A 26575-nucleotide genomic window follows, 5' to 3' on the forward strand; every position below is an offset into this window, starting at 1 on the left:
GTCTCCAGTGAGTATGTTATATAACTTGGCCAAATCTTTTTGACAGATTTCTCATTTATTTGCAACGTACACCATGTTCTGCTGATTTTTTCTCTTTTTTTATAGAATACCTAACCATTGGGTGTTACTAAAACTAGAAGCATTATTTTGAAACACATTATTTGGTTCTTTCTTTTCTGATGAAAGTATTAATTTAGGAAGCTGTTTGAACTTCAGGTGTATTCTAAATACGCAGTCTCTATCAGCTGAGACTTCTTCACAGCCCATTTCCATTTTATAGTTTTGCACCATTTTTAACTGACAGTAGAGATCTAACAAAAAAAAACCCCAAAACCCAACAAAGCCTTGAATTTTAAAGCCTTTATTAAATTTAATACTTGATTTATTTTCAAAGAGTATGTCATCACTATAAAATAACTTCTGTTAATAATAATAGATGTGAAAAATAGTTTGTCTTAATTTACCACTTCATGTTTTCCTTGTCTGTAGACCAATTTCTTCAATAAGCTCATGTATTTTAAGTAAACTGAGTATCACCTAGGATTTAAATGTACATTTAGGTGAGCAACAGGTGTACTCCTAATTTCAGCTATTATATTTACTATATTATTATTATTGTCAATTACATATGATTATATTACCTTCTCTTAGTGCTTTCTGAAAGGTATAGTTAATACATTGTTTCTTCCTGAAAACAAAGAAACAAACAAACAAGAAAACAACAAACCAGTAGAATTGCTTAAAAGGAACTCTTCCATGAAGACATTTCTACAAGCTTTACAGATATCAGGGAAATAATTTGCCTCATTAATTGTAGGTATTTTTTTTCTCTACAGCTTATTTTTACACAGAGAGCAGATGATGTTATACTTCAAGTACTTCAGCTCAGAAATTTCAGTCTTCCTGTATTAATTAGACCCTACAAACTTTTTAAAAGGTTTAAGGAAAAGCGTATTTTCATCACATTCTTTAAATCTTGTTAAAACTTATTTGTGAATGATACTGAACGAATGAATCTTAATGATTTTTGCATTAACACCATAATGGTACTTTCCCTTGCTGGATTTCTTCAGATTTATGTGCTTGGACATCACTACTAGTATTATTATTCCTCACTGCAAGGATGATCACATAAAAGCCTTCTCAGCTACTTTGCTCTAAGGGCATTACTACATTATTAGTACTGAAAGCCACCTCCCTTGCTTTCCGACCAGCTGTGACATTCCTTACTTCTGTGGAAGCAAGCTGATGCTCTACCTTTTATTCAAGCCTTTTCTACCTTTTTAAAATCTGACTGAGAGATAACCTATGCTGGTTATCTTCTTCAACAGTTCTGTGTTATTTTACCCCGTCTGCCACCAACTGTGGCGTGCCACCTGCAGTCTTGTCACATTTTGTTCTCAGCTTCCCACTTTTTTTATCTCAAAACTTGTTTTAGTCGTGGGATCATATTCTTGTGTCTCTTCCATATTGCTCTAACACTTAAAATACTTCAGTGAAATACTTATTCTTCTAATACTTAGGAACCTATGCAGCAGAACTCTCCTGTTTTCTTTCTGTCAGGATTTGGGCCCAGCAGGTACCAACCAGGCCTCTGATTGCTCACCCCCCCACCCCCACTGTGGGACAGGGAGGAGAAAATCCACTCAAAGGCTCCTTAATCAATGCAAGGATAGGAAGGTTTTCATTCTCCAGTTACAGTAATGGGCAAAAAACAGACAGACTCAACTTCGGGAGGAAAAAGAAAACTAATTTAAACTACAGGAAGGAAGAGAAAACATGACCAGATATTAATACCTCCTTCGGCCCCTCTTTCTCCCCGGTCCCAGATCCCTTCCCTACTGCCTCCCCCTCAGGGCACAGGGGAGGGGCAGGGGGGGGTTTAGGGTCAGTTCCCCACACGGTGTTTCTGCCGCTCCTTCCTCCTCAGGAGGAGGACTCCTCACAGCCTTCCCCTGCTCCAGCGTGGTATCTCACCACCCTCACATTAAATAATTTCTTCCTAATGTGAGGGTTATCTATGACTGATAATTATATATGCATAAAATCTAGTTTGAAAAAGAGTACGAGCTGGAATAACAGTGGTTAAGTATGTGTGTGTAAGTATATTTTGTAGGTAACTATTAAATACAGCAGCCCTCCAGTAGCTGAAGGGGGTGTACAGGCAAGCCTGGGAGGGACTTTTTACAAGTGTGTATAGCAATAGGACAAGTGGTAATGGCCTTAAACTGGAAGAGGACAGATTCAAGTTATACATTACAAAGAAATTCTTCATTTTGAGGGTGGTGAGACACTGAAACAAGTTTCCCAAGGAAGTTGTACATGCCTGCTCCCTGGAAGTGTTCAAAACAAGGTTGATAGGGCTTTGAGCAATGTGGTCTAAGGTGTCCCTGCCCATGCAGGGGGTTGGAACTAAATGATCTTTAAGGCTCCTTCCAACCCAAACCACTCTTGATTCTATGAGATACCAATATGCTGGACAAAAGAATATACATCATATATAAAGAAAGCTGTATCTATTAAGCTTGGGGACTGAAGGGTCAGGTGGCAAACCCAAACCATTCTAGAACTCTATAGCTGAAAAAGAAATAATTAAATTATATCTATATGCATATACATCTGCATCTGCAGATCCACCTACACTACTTGATTTATCATAGTTTGCCAGTGAAAGGATGATTCACTATTACTCAGCACCTTTCTATCCAAAGCAAAGCCTCCACAGTCGCTGACAGCCTCTGTGTTTGTTGTCATGTATGACATTTATTATAATGTCAAATCAGAAGTACCTCATAGCTCTAGGCTGTGACCCTGTCTGGTAGTAATGAGGTTTTTTCCCTTTCCTAGTGTCAAAGGTGGTTTTGTCCAGTAGTGCTGGTGAGCACCTCCCAATACCACTTAACCAGGCTGAAGTTACTCTCTGGTGATGACTTGATTCCTCTGCCATGTTGATCTTGACAAGCCTCCAACAGCAGAGGACAGTACAGTGAACTGTCTCCTTGTAAAATATGTAAGAGCAAAAGACACCTCAAAACCAGAGTTTCAGCTCCATGATGAACATGAGAGAGAAACTGTATCAGTCATTTTACACTTATGTTAAGGTTTTTCAAACGCAAAATCACGTTTAGGTTAGATATTAGAAAGAATTTCTTTATGGAGACGGTGATGAGACATTGGAATGGGCTGCCCAGGGAAGTAGTGGATTCTCCATCCCTGCAGATACTTAAAAAGAGACTGGACGTGGCACTCAGTGCCACGGTCTGGTAACTGCAGCGGTAGTGGATCAAGGGTTGGACTTGATGATCTCTGAGGTCCCTTCCAACCCAGCCAATTCTATGATTCTATGATTCTATGATCTAATCTCATGCATCAAGATGATCAGTTTAGACAGATAGATCTACGTCCTGCTAGAGGGTGAAGCAAAAAAGCAGTATCAATGTGTGGTTGAACATGAAGTAAATTAGAAAGTTTTGACTTGATGTCACACTTGCTATTTTACCATAATTCTGTCAAGCCATGAAATGGACTGCCCGTCCATCACTTGTCTTTAGGATTTCTCCTTATGATGCCACATTAGGGTTTTTTTTTGTTGCTGTTGTTTTGTTTTGTTTTTTTCAGCCAAGAACACCGCTTTCTTCAGTGAAAGAGTTTGTCATTAACTCCTATGGCTTCTTGTCCCATGTTCTGTGTAATTCTAAAGCACATGCTACTCCACAGGCAGCAGAATGAAGGAAGGCTGGTTTCCAACAGACTCGGTTCCACCCCAACAATATTCCTGGCTCCTCCATGACAAAACACCCCCCTTGCTGTTCACCTGTAGCCCTGGCTACCTCTATCAGGAAGCAGCAAGCCTTGGGGCCATCCCTGTCATCGCCAGAGCAACTCGCTGTGGCCATGCCAGCCCTGTGCTAGCCACACCTTCCCATGATGGGAGTACAACCTGCGTACCTGCCATACAGCTACCAGTGTTCATGAAGGTCACTCAAGTTTCAGGGTGACCAGATCACCTCTTCTTTGAAGGGTAACAGGACGCGTTCAAAGCGGACATGTATTCCTCTTTCCTCCGCACATCCCAGGAGCGCACGATCCAGCTGCAGCGGGCTGGCCCAGCTCCGGTCCCTCCTTGCCCGGGGAGCTGTGGGACAAGGGCCCGGGGATAGCTCAGGACCACTTCGCTGTTGTGTCTCCCGGTGACAGCCCGGAGCAAGCAGCAGCCGGGGTGCCGGGGCCCTCGGAGCCCTGCAGGGTGCCGACCACCATGAAGCCGAGAAGCATCGCTCTCGGCGAGCCGGCTGAGGAGCGGGCGGGATGAGACCCTTCCCTGTCTGACACGCAGAAACCCCTCCCCGCCCCGCGGCCTCGCCCGTCCCCGTCTCTTCAGCGCCGCGCCCCTCCGGGCTGGCTGGCGGCGGGGCGGGAAGGAGGGCGGGGCGGCGGCGGAGGAGCCGGGCGGGTTTCCTGGCTGGGGCAGCGCTGGCGGCGGGCAGGCGGTGCGGCGTGGGCAGGTCCCGGAGAACCTCGTCGAGTTTGCCCGAGGCGGAGGCGCGACCGTGTCCGCGTCTGTGTCCGGGAGAAGCCGCCCGCGGCCCCGCAGCCTGCTCGGCATGGCCGGCCGCTTCGGCCGTGGCATGTGGTGGGGCAAGCGGGGCCGGGGCTGCCGAGGCGGGGGCGGGCTGGTGGTCCTGGGGCTACTGGCCGCCGTCGGCTTCCTCGCCTGGAGGCACGGCCCGCCGCCGCACCACGCCACTCGCCGCGCCCCCGCCTCGCCACCGCCGCCGGCCGACACCGAGCTGCTGCGGAAGCCGGTGTACGAGAAGCCGGCCCTGGTCCCGGGGGCGCTGGGCGAGCTGGGCCGGGCGGTGCGGTTGGAGCTGAGCCCGGCCGAGAAACGGCGCCAGGAGGAGAGCATCCGCCGGCACCAGATCAACATCTACCTGAGCGACCGCATCTCGCTGCACCGCCGCCTGCCCGAGCGCTGGAACCCGCTGTGAGTACCCGCTGCCCCACCTGCCCCCGCCCCAGTCACCTCTAGGGCAGGTGGGGACGGGGACGGAGGGGCCGTGCCTGCTACTGCTGTGGCTCTATGTGGAGCAGCGCTTTCAGAGGAGTGTGTGGTGGCAGCGCGGGATAATCGTGTGGTTCAGCTGCCGCCTACTAAGAAACGTGGGGACTTTAAAAACTCTTCCCCTCCAAAAAAAAAAAACCAACCAAAAAAACCCAAACAAAAAAAAAAAAAACCAACCAAAAAACCCCAAACAAACAAAAAACCAAAACAAGCAAGCAAACAAACAAACAAAAAACAAACCAAACAAAAAACCTAACAAAAAAAACCTAAAAATCCCAAACCACACTTTGACATCACAGTGTTCACTGACGTAGCTATAAGCGCTGCTGGTTTTGCCTGGCTCCCGCTGTTCCCCGAGGCAGAAACGGTGACATGGTGGTGGGTGTGTAATCGGGAGAGGTTGTTTTCCTCTATTAGCCCTACCAATGTGATTTCAGCCCTTAAGCAGTCATGCTGCCTTGTTTCGTCTTCTCCTCAGGATCGGTCACTGTGGGCAGCAGGGTGCTTTTCCAGTCACTCCCAGCCTTACAAATGTTACACTTCCCTGGCTTTGTCTTTGCATTGTATTAAGATGCTTTATGCCACACAGCATAAAGCAGATTTCTGTATCATCAGATATACCAGGTGTACATATGTGCTGTTTCACGATGTAGAAATTCTGACACAGATGTTCTGTTACACTAGGACTTGATCCAGGATACAGGAGCAGTTTACTGGATGATGGCAGAAGCGATTGTAAATTAAGGACTATATGACTGAGATTATACCAGTTTGCAGGCAACAGTTCAGTGCCGTTTAGTGAAGTCAGCAGTGTACAGTGAGTCCGACTGTATCATCAGTTTTGGCCTAATGCTGATGCTGAGTTTAGCTGAGCAGTTCACCTCAACAGGGGCTGTCCTGTGAGTGAGAAGCCAGCTGGTGAGAGGAACAGACTGAGCAGTTGCAGGCATGAGCCTTCAGCCAAGGAGGTCAGATCTGAACCATGGCTGCAGAGTCTTTTCTGCTTCACCTGGGCTTGGCTTCAGGCAATTTTACTTCATTGCAACAGTTTTTTGTGGTATGGGAGCAAGGAGCTGTGGGGAAAGTAGGGCTGCATCTGTATGGTGTGTTCATTCACTTTGCTTCAGTGTGTCCTCTCTGGTAGTTCACCCATTTCTAGTTATAAGTGCTGAATCTAAATTGTGAATCCTATGATACCTGTTAAAAGTAGCAATGCAAGTACTAGATCTTTTTATCAGAAGTTCAAGTGTGACAGTAGGCTTGTATTTCTTACTTATCTTTTACTCTCCCCTTGGAAGCAGTCTTTAGACCATAGACTAAAAGGACTATTAAAGTTGCATTTCGACTGGAAGAATTTAAGTCATTTCAGTAACTTATTTTGGACTCCTGCCATTTCTTTCAGACAGGATGTTGGAGGAAATGGGGGATCACAGTGCTTGAGCAGGGGACATGATTGATGAGGGGGAGATTCTTGAAATGAAAATATAAGTGAGAAGATGGATTTTGCGACAGTGGGACATCCTTTTTAATTTGAATATTTGGATGTTGAAATGGCAAAATGTATCCACAGCAAAAGGGTTGCAAGGCATAGTGACACAACCTTAGAGAGAATTACAAAATAATACACAGAACAACTATTCCCATCCAGCTCACACATTAAGTGTAAAAAAAAAACAAACCAAAAAACAGCAACAAAAACCCACCATAAAACCCCAAAACTTATTTAAAGAGAATTTTGCAACAAAGCTGTTAAATACCTCTTTTATTGCACTAAAGTTGTAAGCTATGGCTCTTATAAAGGTAGACCATATAAAAGATCAAAGTTAAAAAAAAAATTTGAAAAGTATCCAGATAGAAATACCAATAGAAGTACCATAAGAAAATTCATTGCATTTCTGTATAAGATTAGAGTCTATGTAGGTTGAAAAGTGTAGGAAAATACAATTTGGGTTCTTTAAGGTTGATAATGCTTGACTGTTCATGATCTCTAATGAACATTTGGGTGAGGCTACAGTGGTGGGAAATAATTAGTAATGGCAGATTTAACTAGACTTAAGCTGTCCATGAAAACAACATTTTTAGATGTGTTCCATGTGTTTGGTACCTGAAGACCAGGTGACCAGTACTTTTTTAGTGGAGTCCCAGGGGAGAAGCAGGGAACTGTGTGCAAGGAAGCCTTGGATCTCTTCCAGGCATATTATTTACAGACTGTGGTAGAAAAAGGATTAGTATCAGATTGATAGGTGTGATCTGTTGAGAAAGAGTCAACTTTGCCTTTGTCAAGGATGACGTGTCTCACAAACTTGCTGGATTTTTTTTAAGGTTGTAATTATATGGATAAGGAAGTGAATTATTATTTTCACAGCATCTGATTTTATTTGGCACACTGCTCCTGTCAGGAGATTTAACCTGACGCTTTTCCACGAAATGGTGCAGCAGGTGGGTGTTTCCTCCTCAGCTCACCCCAACTTCCTGGCTTCACCCACGACCTTCTCTTTCATCTGTTATCTAGAAGTGAAATAACTGCAGCAGTGTTTTGCTTTGGTTTTTTTGTTTTTTTCCCCAGCACATATAGGAAAAGTGAACTCTGGACAGCTTACCTGCAGCAGCTTGACCTTGCCGGAGTCCCCCTTCTCTCTTAAAGGTGCAGCTGGTTGCACGCTGTGTGCCCACACCTTGCTTTGGCATAGGTATTCCCATCATTTACCTGTGATCAGAGACCAAAAGTCTCAACACACTTCTACTTAAGAGCAAATGCTTTGTGTATTCAGTTTAGTAGTTTGGTAACAGTATGGTCACTGATTCCGAGTTCGCTTTTTTGTTTTGTCTGGTCTCTGTGCTTTTCTAGAATGGATGTTTGGTTTCTAGAAACTGCATTATTCATTATACCCTCTAGTCATTACTTGATTGTTAGTTGGCAGGATTCCTTGCATTTATAAGCAGGCTTTAGTCCTGCAAAGCAGTTTTTCTCTGGGACATCTCATGCCTCCCTCAGACATTTAAGTAAGGGAGGAATAAATCTGCAGCATTGTTGGTTTGGGTTTGTTTTGCTTTGTTAATTTATTTGGTTTGGGGTTTGGTTGGTTCTTTGGTTTTTGTTTTGTTTTGAGGGGTGTTGTGTGTTTGGTTGTTTGTTTTTTTTTTAATAAGCAGGCTTTCATTTAAGAGCAGTACAGAATACAGCAATACATCCACAAGCACTTTGATTGTTAGGATATTTGACTATTTCATTTTTTTCTGTAAAAATGTGTCAGTTTTCTTTCTTATTATATTAGTTTAATAGTTGCCTAAAAGTGTTTTCCAGCAGAGCTCACGTGATTATTTTTTGACCATTTTTCTTTACAGCTTCTGGTAGAGATCATCAGCTTCCTCTGAGGTCTAGATGAATGCTTGGTTTTGGTTGATTACATTTTTAACCTGACAAAGTTCCGAGATCACTGATAGTAACCACAAATTATGATTTTTTTTTCTTTAATTACACTGTGCTTTTATTATATGTGATTGTCTGTAAGGACCAAGTGTATCCACACTCTACTGTTAGTGATGGTTACAACAGCTTCTTTCAGCTGTGTTACTCTCATCAAAGTAAGCTTCTGAATGTAGGTGTAGGAAATTGTATGGCTCTGTGTGAATGTGGAGTGTATCCCACTATCTTGGAAGAAAATTGCAAACACAGGTAGCCATTTGAAAAATAGACCACTATTTCAAAACAGAAAAATAAAATAAAAACTGCTTTTTTTCCCCATGGACACATGCAGAAATCTGAGCTAGGAAGGAACTTCTGTTGCCTTTTTCTAACAGTTTGGAATCAGGACAATCTATGGATTTCTAGACTTGTGGATATTAGGATATCAAAAAATATTGGATTTGTTGGGGTTTTTTTTCCACTTCTTTGTAAATATTTTCTTCACCAATGTGTTGCAGCATATATGGCAGTGGCGCCTATGGTAGCCACACAAATCATGTTATATTACATACAGCAGTGACAAATGAGGTACAACAGTGACATACTCTGTTTTGAACTTGCCAAGAGAAGCTAGGGTATCTTGAACTTTCTGTATTTTCAGGCATTCATGATGAAACTTCAAAAGCTAAACTTAAAAATTTCAACTGTCTAGAAGAATTTTGCTTTTGTGGATTGATGAGAGTAATTTTAACGTCCTGATTTTCAGCATGTGCTTTTTTTTCCAATTAAAAATGTTCCAGTACATTATTTCTAAAAGAGATGTATACCTCTAGAAAACATTAAATAATTTGAGCCAATTGTATTAATGTATCTTTGAATGCTCATAGAACATTTTGTGTATTTTCTTAAAATGTGAGTAACTTGGCATATAGAACACAAAATTTGGAGATTAAAAATGTAGTTTTCTCTTGCTGTACCATTGTTGGAGTTGTGGTTGATATCTTGCTTAGTAGTATGTCAACAGCCATTCCTAATTAACTCATGGCAGTGTGCCCAGTGTGCACACATTCATGCTTTCTCTGTCTGTGTATAGATACACATCTCTAAGAAACAGCTCCTTACAATGAAATAAATTGAGCTATTCCATTAATTGACACAAATGTTCTCTAAAATAGCCCATTTAATTTTGTGGAGGCATTTCCTGACGGATGTCTTCTTAGTTTCTAATAAATAACCCATTGTAAGGCTTGCTAACAGAAGATTTTGTAGTGTAGTGGATTCCAAGGTTAAATCATTAAACTTGTCAGCTGTATGAACTCAGTGAGTACAACTTGCAAATGCACTGTGAAGACATGAAACCAAGAACCCACAGCAGTGTGGATGTATGATGATGCACCTTTACATGTTTTGCTCCTGTTTCCAATTTGTGGAGGTAGATGTTTGAGTAAGTGCTGGAGTAAAAGATGGGGGAAAGAAAGTGAAGTTGTTTTAAGTTTTTGTTCAGACACAGAATGATTCTCTCTGCTCCATTTAGGGATTCAGAGATGAATGGCTGAATACAATTAGGTTTTTTTAAACACAGATGTTTATTTTTTTATAAATTGATAAACAAAAGTTTTGTCTTTTGTCTTTTGACCTGTCTTTTAAGCCGTGGTGATCAAGCTGGAGGATTCTTGGAACCACCCAGTGTGGTAGAGAGGACCTAAGGAAAACTAAGGATGATGCCAAAGCAGGCAGGTGCTGGAGCAGGGCAGTGCCCCAGCCCTCTCCCTGGGAGATGCTTAGGGCCAGTCCTGGCTGCTCTATCTCTCAGCTCCCCTGTGCGGAACCATTCTGCTGGTGCATTTCCTGGTGGGGACTGCAGAGATCAGGTGGCATTGGAAGGTAGAAGCTGAGCAAATGTCACACCTCTGCATCATCTTACCTGTTACTGTTGTTATCCTTTAGATATTGGTGTTTTTCAGTTAAATCTCTGTGCTGTTTAAAGCATGCCTTTGTTTTATTTCATTTTAAAAAGCTGACAATGGGTTTTTTTTATCAGTGACTGATCCTCATATCTGGTAACTTTTTCCTTGACTAGAGATATATGTACTTTTCTGAACAAAATAAACCCACTCAACGTACACATTTTGAACTTCATAGAGATAGAAAGCCAGGTTGTAAGGGACCTGGTCCAGCCCTTTGTAGGTAGGAATGTGATTAAGATGTGCTGGCCCAGCACCTTGTAAGCTGAATCTTAAAACTGAGGAATACTATGTTTTGTTGGGTTTTGGGTGTGTTTTTGGGTTGTTTGCTTGTTTGTTTTTGGTTAAGAATATATAATTATTATTTGTATAAATAGTAAAGTTCCTGGGATTGAATAAGATAATGGAATATGTTTAGCTACAAATGTCAGCACTTATGCATTTATTGTCCGTGGTTGGAAATCTCATATCTACAGGCAAATAATCTCCTTGAGTCTATGCTATATTTTTACAAATCATTTGATAGTCAGGGTAACAAGGCAGACTATATTAGGAAGTTTAGCCATTAAAAGTTAAGCATCTGCTCTGTAGTTAAACCTCTGTAGGCAAGGGAGAAGTCTGTCTACTAAATAAACATCTTAAGGATTTGTCTTTACAGTCATTCAGAGTCCAGACAATTAGCTCAAAAGCAGCAGCTAGCTTTTAGGTAGCTAATGTGAGATGCAGTTATTCCTGTTTTAATGTAATCCCCCATATTGGGAAAGGAGAGAAGTGCCCACGTTTGAGGGTGGCACTAAAGAGCACCTTAGTCAGGAGCCAAAAGCAGCTTGCAGTATGGGCATTATAAATATACATATCCCAGTATCTGCAAAAACACATTTTTGGAATGCCATCATCAGTTTGGACCCTTGCTGTCATTTTAATGACATAATGTAACTGATAGGCATTTGTTTTTCTAAATAACCCAAGGCAGGGGTGAAATCATTCACATGGGAAGTGGGAGCTCAGGTACTTGGGTGACACACAGAGAATAAAAATATATATTGGTGTTTGCAAGGATGAATACAGAAGAGGCACTGTTAAAGTGGTTCTGTTGACAATAGGAGCTGGGAAATGGAAAAGCTGAGTTATGACCTTTAAATCAGGTTTCATACTTGTAGTGAGGTTTTTTTGAAGCTTGTGTGTCTTGTAAAATGATGATGTTTAGCATCAATATGCATGGTATTTAATTGCTATTCAACAGTACTTCTGAGCACTTCCATTTCAGGGTTGTTGGTTTGTTTTGTTTTGTTTTGTTTTTTAAATATTTTATTACACTAATTTTTTCCCCAGGGTTTAGATATTTCAGGTTTGTAGTCTCCCTGGTGGGATTATTTTTCAAGACAGAGCAAAAGTTCTTTGACTTTTCTTTCAAACAGAAAGTTAAGGAAAATTATGCTGTATTTTATAAACAATATTCCAAATATTGTTTATAAACAATCTAGTAAGGAATGCAGTAATCTAGTAAGGAATATATACCTTAGAAAATATTCTGAGGTTAGCATGCAATTCTGCGTAGGGGTTGAATATTTTTTTTTTATTTTTTAGTAATACAAGTTTCAAAATTTAGTTGGTCTGTACCTGATGATTCACTTCCCCCAAAATAAACTTCACGTACTAAAAAGTTAAGCTTTCAGTCTGCTCTGTGTATTCCAGTAACCAAGGTGTGAAGTGGTTTTGGTTTTGGGTCAGTTGTCAGCCATGCCCAGCAGGCCCATTGTGGGGAAATGGTTTTAAATTGCATGGCAAAGATTTTAAATTTGAAGGGCAATGATTTTAAATTAGAGAAGAATATATTTAGATGGGATGTTAGGAAAAAATTCTGTACTGTGAGAGTAGTGGAAAAATGGAACAGGTTGCCCAGGTTGAGGCCTCATCCCTGGAGATATTGAAGGTGAGGCTTGACAAGGCTCTGAGCAACCTGATCTAGTTGAGGTTGTCTCTGCTTACTGCAGGAGGGTTGGACTGGGTGACCTTTAGACTGGATCCCTTTCAACCCAAATTATTCTATGATTCTAAATGGGCTGCTGGGGAGCCAGGCAAGATTTGGGCAAGACGGTTCTGCTGCTGTTCTGCACTTGAGTGCTGCCTTCCACCACAGAGCTAGTAAATAAAACACCTTTTTTAGTTTGAGCCTCCTTCTTGACTTCAGAAAACTAAGAAAGATGTACTGTGGTGTGTCCTGTAGGAGCCTGACCTTTTTCTGCCCTTTAGGGAATGCTCACCAAAGGAGGCAGCAATGCACAGTGAATCACAAACAGTTCAGGGATTGCCACGCTCTGTGCCAAATTATTTTTCCCACCTCCAGCATGTAATTTTCAGGCAAATCCATTGAAGTCTTCAATCTATAATAAGTAATATAAACTTCATTAGGCCTTTTGGACTTCCTATTTTAAAGAATCGAGTACAATATTAATATTCTGTGAATCGTTCTGAGGTGTTTTCCAGAGAGTTTCCTATTTATTTCTTTTTTCCTTCAGTTTTCTAAAATGGGTAGGTAAAAATTCATTTCTTCCAAGAAGTAAACTGAAGTTGCCTGGTACAATTAACTGTGTTATATGAGCAGAATATTTTTCCTGGCAATGCTAAGCATAAATGTTTTTCAAGAGGCTAAAGTAAATATGTATTTCTAAATTTAGATTCATAGAGTAGGTTTTACTGCTTAAAAAAAAAAAAAAAGTTAATTAGAGTGTCACTCTTTTTTCATGTGTTAATACGTGAACATTTGGTAAAATAAATAGGCTCTGTCACCAGGCCCTGGGTGAGGCAGTTTGCTGTTAGTGCCCCTCTTAGCCTCAGGACATGCCCCAGCCTGGAGGAATGGGCATTTTTGTACTTCACAGTTCAAGTGTCTGTGTGTGCATCCACTTATCTGTGTATATCTGTATGTGTGTATCCATGCAGACTCATCATATATGAGTGTGGTTGTGCAGCATTCCTTTCATAGTTGAGAAGAACCCTTCTGTGTGCCTCCTCTGCCTGAGTGTCCTTTCTTCTCATTGCTTCCTCATTTTCAGGTATTTATTACCAAAGTACTCTACAGAGTTAGATTTTCTCATAAGAATTTTAATTTTAGGAGTATTCAGATTCAGACTTTTTTTCCTTCTGCACCACAGATCTTTGTAAATCTTCCTTAATCTTTAGAGAAACATAGAAGTCCTCCTTTTTTTTTTTTTAACAACAGCATTAATTGATCAGTAAATATATTCTCAGTGTGCTATAGATAAGCAGTTTTCTTCAAATACCATTGTTTGGGTGTTCTGAGGAATATCAGTTTCCCAAGACTGACGTAAGGGATTTTGCAGTTACATTTTCTATTGAGCAGTTCTGGTTTAGCTCTTCGCCTCCCAACAGCAGAGGTTTTGGAGGACTTGCAGCTGCTCTGCTTTGGTAGGTGTGTGTATTGAGTTTGCATGGCAAGGTTTTAGCAGTGGGAGGCTACAGGGGTGGCCTTTGTGAGAAGCTGCTAGAAGCTTCCTCTATGTCTAGCTCTAAGATGGACATGCTGTAGGCCAAGCCCAAGCCCATCAGCAATGGTGGTAACACCTCTAGGATCAAGTATTTAAGAAGGGGGGGAAAAATCACACCAAATAGCACCTGCAGATGGAGGGGAGTGAGATACGTGAGAGAAACAACTCTTCAGAGGCAAAGGTCAGTGAAGATGGAGGGTTTGGAGGTGTTCCAGGCACGGGAGCAGAGATTCCTCTTCTGCCCTCGGTGAAGACCATGGTGAGGGAAGCTGTCCCACGACAGCCCATGGAGAACCCCCTTCTGGAGCAGGTGAATAAATGCCTGTAGTTGGAGAGTCTGTGCTGGAGCAGGCTTCTAAGCAGGACCTGTGGCCCCATGGAGAGGAGCCCATGCTGGACTGGTGTGTTCCTGAGGGACTGCATCCTATGGAAGGAACCCATGCTGGAGCAGGGGAAGAGTGTGAAGAGTCCTCCCCCTGAGGAGGGAGGAGGGGCAGAGACAAAGTGTGATGAACTGACCACAGCCTCCATTCTCCATCCCTCTGTGCTGCTGGGGGAGATGAGGCAGAGAAATCGGAAGTGAAGTTGAGCCTGGGAAGAAACAAGGGTCAGGGAGAAGGTGTTCTAAGTTTTTTTGTTTCTCATGATCCTACTCTGATTTGATTGGTAATAAATTGATTTCCCCAAGCTGAGAGTCTGTTTTGCCCTTGAAGGTAATTTGTGAGGGATCTCTCCTTGTCCTTACCTCAACCTACAAGCCTTCTGTCATGTTTTCTCTCCCATGAGTAGCTGAGGAGGAGTGGGATGTAGCAACTTGGTGGGCACCTAGTGTCCAGCCAGGGTCAAATCACCACAGAGTGATGTCCTACCTGTTTCAATATTTATCATGACCTAGTCATCTACAGAAGCTGAAGTATGTCCTTCTGTCCTGCACAAACCCCAGTGACTCCAGGCTGTAAGCTGGAGGCATGAGAAAATTCAGACATCTCTAAACAATTTCTGCTGTTTTTTAACAAAACTGGTCTGAGGGGGAAAGTAGTAATAAATGCCATGATTATGTAAAAAATTCTTTCAGACCACAGTAATCTTTAGCAATTTACAGATCTGTCTCAGCTGAAAGTTTCTTAGTGTCCTTATGTTCATACAGGGGAGTTCATGTATATATATTTATAGGAGATCCATTCTGGAGCTTAATCCAAGGGTTTGCAAACTTTCCGGCTCTCCATAGAGTCAAACCCATGCATTTCAACGTGTCTGGTTTTTTTGTGGATTTCACTATTATATCTTGGCACTTCTGTGGTCTTCTCAAATTCTGCTTCAGTGTACATATGTCTCAGTTCTGTTGTTGTTTTTTTCCTCTTTATCTGTTGCTATTCCCTCAGTTATATTTTTGCCATCTAGCACTTGTTTTATTTTCCAATGCAAACCTTATCAGTAATTTACCCTACTGTTTTTACTGTACTAAGATTTTGTATTTCTTTCATTTTCTTTTTTTCTTTCTGTAATTTGAGGCATGTTTTGGCATTTTCTTGTTCCTCTGCGTGGGGTAATTTTGTGCGTAGACAGCTACTGCACATACACCAGCCCTGAATACCTCCTATTATTTGTCTTTTACACGTTTTTCATAGTTGCAGAATTTTAGTTGTAATGCTGCTATGGAAATGGAACTTCTGGAAGACCACCTTCTGCAAATGTTTGCACGAGTTTCCCATGTCCATACAATCACTTTGAGATCCTTTATTTATTTTTGTTTACAGTTAGTAAGTAGCATATGAACTTTTCATTTGAAAGTAGTTTTCTGAAAATTAACAAATGCTTTTGCACTTTTACTGAATGCAGATCCTCTCCCTTACAGATGCAGAGAGATGAAGTATGATTATTACAGCCTGCCAAAAACCTCCGTCGTGATCGCTTTTTATAACGAGGCTTGGTCGACGCTTCTGCGAACTGTTCATAGTGTTCTTGAGACATCTCCAGATATACTTTTGGAAGAAATTATCCTCGTAGATGATTACAGCGACAAAGGTAGGAAGACTAATTCTGAATAATATTGATCATTGGTAGGGTTATCTTGGCACAGAAGGAATAGATGTGCTGTTTGGATTACATACGCTAAAATTGTACGACAAAGGCGTTTAGTTGGAAATTGGGTTTTCTTGTAACATGCCAGTAAAAATTTTGAGTTCTGAACCAACTTCAGTTTAAAATGAAGAAGCACCTTTGCTTTCTTGTGACATGAGTGTTTTCATATATAGACAACTTTGGTCTGGTTGGAGCATTTAGGATTTCCTAATTTGAGCAAGTTTTGATTGCTCCAAGGTTTCCCTAGTGTCAGGTATCATAAGGAGCTACCTGGTTTTCTGTTTCTATTTGAATTATGGGATGCAAAACAATGCTGGCATTTTCTACCACATGTGAATTGTGTTAAGAATAAAACTTTTACATGGAAAACGCTTTACATAACATTTGAGTTAATTTTGAATGTTACATAACATTTGGTTAATTTTGAAATGAGTTACAGAGGCAAATATGAAGCATTCAGTTTCTTAAAAGTAACTGTGATTTCAGTCCATCCAAGTTCTGTGTTTTTTCGTTGTCCTTTCCTAACATGGACAGTATGGCAGAATCAGAGTTCAAAATGCCAGTATCTTTAAGGCACTGCTATAAGAAATAAAGCAACAGAAAAAAAAAGAGCTTCCTTTAGCATGGTGCCAGTTAATCATTACAGAACTATATTCTTTCCTTTCCTCTCCTCCTCTCTCTCGTCTCTCCTCCCCTCTCTCCCCTCTCTCCCCCTCTCTCCCCCTCTCTCCCCCTCTCTCCCCCTCTCTCCCCCTCTCCCCCCCTCTCCCCCCCTCTCCCCCCCTCTCCCCCCCTCTCCCCCCCTCTCCCCCCCTCTCCCCCCCTCTCCCCCCCTCTTCCCCCCCCTCTCCCCCTCTGTCCTCCTCTGTCCCCCTCTCTCCCCTCTGTCCTCTCCCTCACCCTCTCCTCTCCCTGTTTTTTTTTGTTTTGTTTTTGTTTGTTTGTTTGTTACAGAACATTTAAAGGAGACTTTGGAAAACTACGTGTCTGGCTTACGGAAGGTGCGTCTTATCCGTGCCAACAAGCGAGAGGGGCTGGTTAGAGCCCGGCTGCTGGGGGCATCAGTGGCCAAAGGAGACATCCTGACATTCCTGGACTGTCACTGTGAATGCCACGAGGGATGGCTGGAACCATTGCTGGCAAGGTGAGGTTATGCTATGCTCTGGGCTGTTTTTCTTTCCCATTGCAGAAGAGACGGTTCAGCAGACTTCTGCAGTGGAAAAATGTCTCTGTGGAGATGTTTATGGAAGGGTACTGCAGTCTGGTCCCTAAGGCATTGCAAGTGTGCATCTCCTGGTGGTGGGGAAGCCAGTGGAAGTGTGGAAGATCAGGAGGTGGAATTTTACTTTCTCCCAAGGACCAGGCTGCTATTTTTAGAGAAGGGAAAGTTGTGCTTTCAGGAAGGGGAATCCTCCCTCAGCTTTGAAACTACCGTGGGAGAGGTGACTACTTCTGTCAGCCTAGGTAGCGGATGAGAAGAAGGTCTGGAAAGATGTGTATCCTGATACATCCTCTGTTGCATGGGCAATGTGTACATAAGTAGATGGTAATAGAAGTTGGTAAACTCCATTTTCCTAGTCCTGATCAAATCCATCTTTCCCAGCTGGTTCTGATTAAAAAGTATTGTGGGGTAGGATAGGGAGGAGTTAATACTATGTCAACACTGAGTTTTACTTGACACCATCTGTCCCTGGGGTAGTGTACTTAGAGCTACGTAGTTTTTTATTTATACTGCAGATCTGTTGGGCAGTTCTGAAAACATCCATTATTTAAAAAAAAACAAACAAACCCAAAAAAACCCCCCCATCCCAAACCAAACAACAAAAGAAACCCCATAAAACCTCAACGACAAAAAAACCCTAAAACCCAGAATACTAGCTCTCTATTACAACTTGGAATATTTCTGATGGACTTGAAGCCTCACCCATGTGTACTTAGCAGCCATAAATACTCTTTTCCTACTCTGAGTTCAGCCCCTGGTACACCTCACCACAGCACCTTGCTACTACTGCATCATATGCATGAGGCTGTATTGCATTTGCCTCTCTAGCTGACAGCTTACATCTTTACCACTTTGGGTGCCACTAGCAGATACCTCTAGATACAGTACCTGAATCAGACCTCATAGATATGGTATAAAGAAAACCTGTCCTCTTTGAAACACAATTTAAAAAAAATTATTTCTTCAAGGTCGATGGTTTGATTTGCATCCTATGAAGTTCCTCACCAGGTGCTCTAGACTTCAGAGAAGGGCCAGAAAAAACAGAGCAGTGCAAACTGGAGAAGGATTTCTAGAAGTACATGTTGTCTTGAAGTGTGCAAATACTTTTGATTTCTAGTGGAGCGTCTGTTCTCAAACTCTCTGTATTCATTTGAAATTGTATCTGGAGTAATATTTTAATTTTTTTTTTTTGTAAAATTACAATATTTAATTTTTTTCTAAATTTCACACTTAGCCTATTCCAGATAACTGTGGGCTAACTGTGAACAGTATAGATAGTGTGAAGAAAGGAAAAAGGGTGGAAAGCAAAGAATAAGGACAGTTTCGATGACATTGCTCTGAAGAAACAGCACAATGCAACTGTAGTGACGATTCTCTAATTTCTTCACTTCTGTAGCAGACCACTAGGTGGCAATATTGAGGAAGGATTTGGATAATTTCAAATATCGTAACTCACCTGTAAAAAGTTAACCCTGGATGCGTCTTGGAATTTTTGCCCTTCTTCCAGCAAATGCAGACGTAAATCTCTAAGGGCATATCTGACTCAAATGTATAGGAGGAATCCAACAGTGTTAGCATTTTGCAGTGCAAACATAGCTGAATTTGTAAGCTTCCTGTGCATTGTACCATCTAGTTAAAAATTAACTTACAGAAAAGGTGATGGATTTTCACTTACCTAACTCCTTTCATAAATGAAATAACATGGCAGCTACCTAATTTTCACTCCTTTTCCTTTGCAGGAACAATGAAATACTTTTATATTTTACTGGATTTTTTTTTTCTTCTGTGCACATCTCATTCTCATTGCTTTTTACGTAAGTTTTATGCAACTGAGACAAGAGATAGCAATACTTGTGTAAGCCCTTTTGTGTGCTTTACCAAACAGGATTTTAATGGTGATTATAAGGAAGAAAACAGCTGTGTTGCATGTTCCCTCCAGCAACAAGAGTCTATTTCATACTTAAGGCAGTCTTTCTCAGCTCAGACAATACTTCTTTGGTACTGCCTTTGTTCTCTGCTGCATTTAACCACAATAAGATGCTCTAATTTCAGAGTCAGAGCCCCTTGGTCAGCCTGTCAGTTTTGAGGTTTAATAATCCCGTGAAGAACTAGTGATGAACTAGTTTATCTTGGATGACCCGATATATCACATTCTGCCTTGCTTGAAAGGTTTCCCTTCTCCTCAGGAATTTGCAAACCAGAACATGGAGGTCTGAAACAAGTGCCAGCATCTTAAAGTCAAACGTGTCACTTTGTTTCAGTGAGCTAACAGGAGATGTCTAAGGCTGGTGTAGAGTGCTGAAGAGTGATTTAGGAGAAAAACCTGAGCTTGAGCTTGTGTGCTTGCAATTGATCTTAGTACTGAGAGAGCCCTTTCCAGAGGTTGAGATGAAGGCAAAGGATCACACTGCCTATTTTAAGGGCAACTGTTTTTCGAAAGGAATCCAGAAAACCCTGCCTGGTATTGAGAAATGAGAGGGAGGAGGTTATCTCCTTGCAAAAGTAGACCTGCAAGAAATGTCATCGTCTGATATATTCTGAGTATGATAAAGAACTTAACTATCTTTAGATCAGCCTTGCTTATAGATATGTCATTCTACAATACTATCTTGCTTGTTTCTCTTTTTTATCTCCTGTGTTGCCAGGGTTTCTGGAGGCCTCCTTCATGTATGTTTCACTGTTGGAGATAGAATTCCTGACTATGTGGTTTTTCATTTGTTTATTTAGGTTCATGGCTTCTTCTTGAGTTAGTGTTATAGTGCTCAGTATAGCTTTCTTGCAGATTATCAGAATTACAGAAACAGCTAAGGTCCAAGAAGCAAGCTACTTTGTTACTCATCTTTACAGAATTATACAGTCATGCTGCTCTCAACATCTTAAACCCAACCACCTCTAAAAAACCCAAAACAGATGTGTTTGTTGAGAATGTAGTTCTGGCTATGGCAGCCAAGCCAGATGCTGTACTTGTTATCTCAGCCATCTGGCATACGTCCCTTCAAAGCACTGTCCAGGAAGATTGATGCTTGCCAGGTGCTTACAGCTGAGTGCACCCTTATGCATTCTCCTGGTGTGAGAAATTTATGGTTATGCTTGTAGCCATTATTTGGTTTTATTGCAGCATGAATGTTTCATGCTTTCAGGCAAAGCTTGGTGTCTGGTTCTCTGTGCTTGACAGTTCTAGTTTTTGAGAGAAGATTCTAACAGAAGTCACCCTTTTCTTTTAACAACATACTAGGATTGCAGAAGAAGAATCTGCTGTCGTCTGCCCGGTTATTGATGTTATTGACTGGAATACATTTGAATACTTGGGAAATGCTGGTGAGCCACAGATTGGTGGATTTGACTGGAGGCTGGTCTTCACTTGGCATAGTACCCCTGAAAGAGAACAGAAACGGAGGAAGTCCGAGACTGATGTTATCAGGTTAATTTTTATGCATCTTATGAAACTGGGAATATTAAAAGTGTTTTTTATCCTAACTGGAAATGCCAGGTGATAAAAAATATTTGAGAAATTATTATATTGCTAAAAAATGACCTATTTTGTTAAGCTTCCTTCTTGCTCTCCACCTTGCTCCTGGAAATACACTGTTCTAAAAGCTGAAATTCCTGTGTAATCTTCCTTATGGAATCCTTATTGCACAAGGAGCTTCTTGACTGCTGCAGACAAACTCCCACAAATGCTTATCAGCACATGGAAAGGTTGCAAATGATTAACTAATAATGAAGGATTTCCTCTGTACAAAGCAAAGAGATGTATGCTATAAATGCTTGTCATGGTCAACACTGAGAAATGAAAAAAAAAAAGGCATCAACCAGTAAGAGGGCAAAAATATTTTTGAAGACTTTTTTTTCTTTGCTGTAGTGATAGTGGTGGTTTCTTGCACTGTTTTCAAAGGTGAAGTAGTCCACTAATTCTTTACTGAGATGAAATTATGCACCTTTACTCACCATAGAATTTCTCGCAGAAACTTCATAGTTTCTATGAAGGGCTAATTCATAGGTGTTCATGCAGATGTTTTCCTTGTGAATTTTAGTTTTGTTTAAAAATAAGTTAGAGTCAGTATTATTTGTCACTTCATGCTGTGTTTTTAGGAGAGGGGAGCTAAGAGTACAGACAATTCATCTGGCAAATGGACCCTCCTGATAGTTGAGGGTCTGATATGTTCAACTTGGAAATTGCTGTATTTCAGCAGTTTATTGTAAGAAATGAAGCAGCTCTTTGGCATTTCTAACATCATGATTTTGTTAGTTTTTAATTTATTTATAATCTGTTAGTTTGTGGACTACACCAAATACAGAATGATTAATTTTCTTATTCTTTTCTAGGTTTCTTGTCATGATAATTGTATTCTATACTAAACAAATATTAATGGACTTATCCTTAACTGTGACATGTTTTTAAATGGGAAAAGTGAGGCAGTACTTTAATCTTTCTCAGCATATATTAGTCTGCATCATCCTTTAAAAAAAGTTTCAAAATAGAGTAAATGTTTTTGAAGCCTCTAGCTTAAATATGGTGCTTTTCTCCTGCGTGCCAAAAAGAACTGTCTTTGGCATGCCAGTGGGAAGAAGGATAAAGCTTCACAGTAGCCCAAGGACCATGAACTTGGCAAGTGTCTGGAGAAAGCAGCAGTGCTGGGAGTGGTGTCACTGACAGCTGTTTTGAAAGAGGAGATGTGGAATGAGGCAGAAGAGCTTTACTGGTTATGGAGTTTGGGTTTTTTTCCTTCTATCTCACCTCATCTCATTCCCTTCTTGGAAACAACATGTGACAGTGTAAGACAGTGTTGCTTCAAAAAGATGGCTGGTAAAATTAGTTTTGACAGATTGATCACTGCACCTAGCATTTGTTAATATTTACCTCAAAAGCAATTTAGTAAAATACATGAAGTGTCAGCTGAATTTAGTTCCAACCAGCATTATATGCTTGGCATTTTAAAGAGAGGTATTTTCAGAGACTGTAAACAATTAGGAACAATACTGAACAAATACAAGTTTATGTGTATGCACATGTTACCCTACCCTTAAATGGACTGTCAGTCTGGGCCTCTTTGATGAGGAATCAATCTTGACTCCTCAGTTGTTTTTTCCCCAAACTTAGTAAGAAAAAAAGATGGATAGCTCTTCTTGGAAAGCAAGGAAAAAAAAAATCTTTAGGGGTTACATTTACCTAATTCTGTTCTGGTTTCCACTTGGTATTAATGGGGTCAGGAATGCTATTAATTACTAAAGTACAAATATGCTGCTTATGTTCTACTATGTGAAGGTAAGAGACTATCCATGTATTGTCATTCACAAAGACACTGTGATTACAAAAAATTATATTAACACAATGTTTATCTTCTCAAAATTTCACTGTTGTTTTATTATATTCTGCAGTTTGTTTTCCATCCTATTTTTTACTACAAAATAAAATTTAAATGGCCTGATGATAACCAGTCAATGGCTGACTTCATATCCAGAAAATCTGAAAAAGCAGAACATTAAAATATACTATATTTTTAATGCATTTTATTGGTTTGTTAATTTATATTTCTTTGCTTTTCATTCAATTAAGAGTTAGTACACTCTCTTATAGGTCTCCAACCATGGCAGGTGGATTGTTTTCTGTGAGCAAGAAGTATTTTGATTATCTTGGTTCATATGACACAGGAATGGAAGTCTGGGGAGGAGAAAACCTTGAATTCTCTTTTAGGGTAAGTGGCTCAATTAGAAGTCATTTGTTTGTTTTTTTTCTGAAACTAAAAATGGATTTCATATTCCTTCATATTTCATTCTTAATGAGATAATATAAACAAGTTAAGAAGAGAACATTTTGGGAGATGTTTATATAAATCTCTTGTCCTTTTTCTCACACTTTGTTGTGGCTGTATTTTCCTTTCAAATAGCCCTTTTAAAACATTTTTAAAAAATATATCTTTGTTTTGAATGACAGTATGAAATATAAGTAGTGGCATGGTACTAGCAAGTGAAGTTTACATTCTGTGGCTTGAAGGAGGATAGTTGGAAAGAAACGTTTATAATTCTCTAATGTGACTCAAGAGATCTCACCAGGATTGATGGAGTGAGCAGGAGGCAGCTGGAAGAACCAGTGGGTCAGGACAAGCCAACCACTGCACTGCTTTAAGGCTTTATTGTGTTTCACTTCATGAGAACTGTGTATAGATGTTATAAAAGATGTTATAGATGTATAGATGTTATAAAAGGGGGTGGGGAAAATCTCCAGAACTATAGAGCTGTATACCCCACCCGTGGGTGATCAGCTGCACAGGTGTGAGGTACATGGATAGATGGAATGAAAAGGATTCGTGGCAGGGAAAGAGATAAGAGATACAAAATAGTCTTGTCTTCCTCACTTCTGTTCCCTGTGCTGACTGATTCCCCCTGAGCACTGGCTGCTTTCTGAAGCTCTCCAGTGCTGGTGTAAGAGGTACACTCTAGTGTAGAGAAAACCACAAGTCCTCAGGTGTCGCCGATAATGAACTGGGAGCTTAGGCCCAGCTGTGCCCAATAATTAGGGCCTGCCCCAGCCGGAAATGGGCGGGGCTGAAGGGCAAAATAAAAGGCATGCTCCCAGAAGCAGAAAGACAAGAGATGAAGACGCCTGAGGAGAGGGGCGGCAAGAGAGCTCCGGAGAAGAGCCGTGTCCCCGAGAGAAGGGCTCGCCGCAACAACTGGTGGAGAATGCGGGCAACAACAGCAGCTGTGAACGCTGAGGTGAGATAAAAAGCTCTACACGACCACGTTGGTTGCGGGAAGCTCTACAAAGCCTAGCTTAAATGCGGAAAGGCGATATAAAGAGCTTCGAAATACGCAATCATGTCAGATGGAGCCACTACGATGGTGCGGGACGCTCTATAAAGAACTCCAAATACGCAACCACGAGAGAAGCTCCACAAGGCTAGGCTTAAATGCTGTAGGCGGCGTGAAGAGCTCGGAATAGAAGCCCAGCACAGCAAGATACAACAGCCCGGAATGGCGAGCCAGGCAGGAGAGAAGAGTGAGGCTCGAAAGGCGCAGCGAGTTGGCGCGCGGAACTCTAACCCAAGGAATGCTGAAGCTGAAGCTCTGAGTGCGCATCAAGTCAGTGCGGTCCTGAAACGGAGCCTCCCAGGGACACGCGATAGTGCGGTCCTGAAACGGAGCCTCACAGGGACACGCGACGCGGTCCTGAAACGGAGCCCCCAGGGACATGCGACAGTGCGGTCCTGAAACGGAGCCTCCCAGGAACACGCGACGCGGTCCTGAAACGGAGCCCCCAGGGACACGCGACAGTGCGGTCCTGAAACGGGGCCCTAGGGACACACGATAAGACTGGTGCGGTGAATGCTCGGAGAAGCCTCTGCATGGCTAGGCATCCTGAGGTGGCGAGTACCAGCGAAAACTGAGCTGGTGTTTTAAGACCTCATCTCCTGCTAACAGAGGCTAAAGAGCCCGAATTTTCCCTCCACAAAGGCGAAGAAAGTTGTAAAATTAAGAAAATGACGAAAAAATAATGAAATGTTTAAAAATGTTTGTAAATTATTAAGAATGTGAGGCCGTAAATTATTGTGAAATGAAATATTTAAAAATTATTGTGAAATGAAATGTTTGAATGAAATGTTTAAATGAATTGTAAATTTTTTCAACAAACAACAAAAATGGGGGAAATGTAGAGAAAACCACAAGTCCTCAGGTGTCGCCGATAATGAACTGGGAGCTTAGGCCCAGCTGTGCCCAATAATTAGGGCCTGTCCCAGCCGGAAATGGGCAGGGCTGAAGGGCAAAATAAAAGGCATGCTCCCAGAAGCAGAAAGACAAGAGATGAAGATGCCTGAGGAGAGGGACGGCAAGAGAGCTCTGGAGAAGAGCCGTGTCCCCGAGAGAAGGCTCGTTGCAACACTCTAGGGCCTTTCTTTGGCTTGTGGGGAGTTCTCATTATTAGGTAGGTTTTATGGTTGTATTTGCATTGCTCTGTGTCACTGGATTGTGGGACACCAATGTTGATGGCTTTTTGTTGTTTTTTGGGGGGGTTTGTTTGTTTGTTTTTTCACCAGATGACAGCAGTTTTCAGGGATAAATAGCATTTTAAAGATACAACCTCTTATTTGAGAAATAAGGCATCAGCAGACCCATCTCACTGTCCCTGTCTCTCTGTTAACCAGAGAAGCATGGAGTCATCTTGGCTGCTGTTCCAGTCTCCTTTTGCCTGTAGTGCAGAAATCGTAACAAAGAGGACACAAAAATAGTGAAAGAAAAAGATAAGGGAGGATAATAAACACAGGCCTAGAGTTGACATTGTTTCTCTCTGAAGGGGGATTTTTCAGCTGGAATCACCATTTGATCTGAATTTGTGACCACCTCATTTGTCACACAGGGAAAAGTTTCTGGCATTTAAGTCCCAACACACATCTTACTTTGTCAGTAAATTCAGCCTCCTTCTGAAGCTCAAAGCAGCTCCGTGAGCTTCTGAAGCAGGAGTCTTCCAGCTGTTTTCAGTTCTGGCATAGACTATATGATATGTATGTTGCAGTGGGTCCCCTCTTTCCACTAGAAGGGGTTTCTTTTCTGTGGGATAATTGCTCAGTGACAGGGTATCACTCCTTGATGAAATTATTTTCATGCCTTCTTTTGAGAGATTGCTTAAGGAGCCATGAGTAGAAATATATTGGGTTGTGCTTGAGAGCCCAAGGAAATGATTGTGCTTTGTCATCGGTCAAAACCCAAGGTAGGTAAAGATGGAAAGCAGCCTTGGTGGTGGATGCCATCCCCAGCTAACTCTGGCCAGGGGAATTGGTTTTCTTGCTTAGTGAGGGACTGGAAGGGGTGATGATAATGAGGGTATGCATTTTTGGATACAGATGGTTGCTGGCCTGGGCCTTGCTGTGTCTCTTACTTTCTTATCTGTAACACGATTGCAGCAGTCAAATCATAGAATCGGTAAGGTTGGAAAAGACCTCCTAAGATCACCAAGTCCAACTGTCAGTGAAACACCACCATATCAACCAAATCATGTCCTGAAATGACATGACACATTTTTTTAACACCTCCAGAGTTGATGACTCCACCACTTCCCTGGACAGCCTGTTCCAATGCCTGATCACTCTTCCAGTAAAGAAATTCTTCCTGCTATCCAATCTGAACCTTCCCTGGTGCAACTTGAGTCCATTTCCTCTCATCCTATCGCTGGTTACATGGGAGAAGAGGCCAATACCCACCTCACTACACCCTCCTTTCAGGCACTTGTAGAGAGTCAATAGGTCTCCCTCAGCCTCCTCTTGTCTAGACTAAAAAAACTTCATTCTGTCATCTGCTTCTGGTAAGACTTGTGCTTCAGACCTGGGACCA

The 26575-nt window shown here is 41.6% G+C and overlaps 1 protein-coding gene across 1 annotated transcript in view; it reads left to right on the top strand.

The window, feature by feature from the left end:
- The first annotated feature begins 4420 nt into the window (after nt 1–4420).
- GALNT12 (polypeptide N-acetylgalactosaminyltransferase 12) overlaps nt 4421–26575 on the top strand; it is a 51850-nt gene continuing 29695 nt past the window's right edge. The window contains exons 1-5 of the mRNA XM_071736904.1: nt 4421–4987; nt 15800–15969; nt 16981–17170; nt 20484–20669; nt 22827–22944. Of these exons, the coding sequence (XP_071593005.1) occupies nt 4605–4987; nt 15800–15969; nt 16981–17170; nt 20484–20669; nt 22827–22944 (1047 nt within the window). The 5' untranslated portion in view covers nt 4421–4604. The remainder of the gene's footprint in view (nt 4988–15799; nt 15970–16980; nt 17171–20483; nt 20670–22826; nt 22945–26575) is intronic.

The sequence above is a fragment of the Heliangelus exortis genome, chromosome 2 (assembly GCF_036169615.1).
Source record: "Heliangelus exortis chromosome 2, bHelExo1.hap1, whole genome shotgun sequence".
NCBI lineage: Eukaryota > Metazoa > Chordata > Aves > Apodiformes > Trochilidae > Heliangelus > Heliangelus exortis.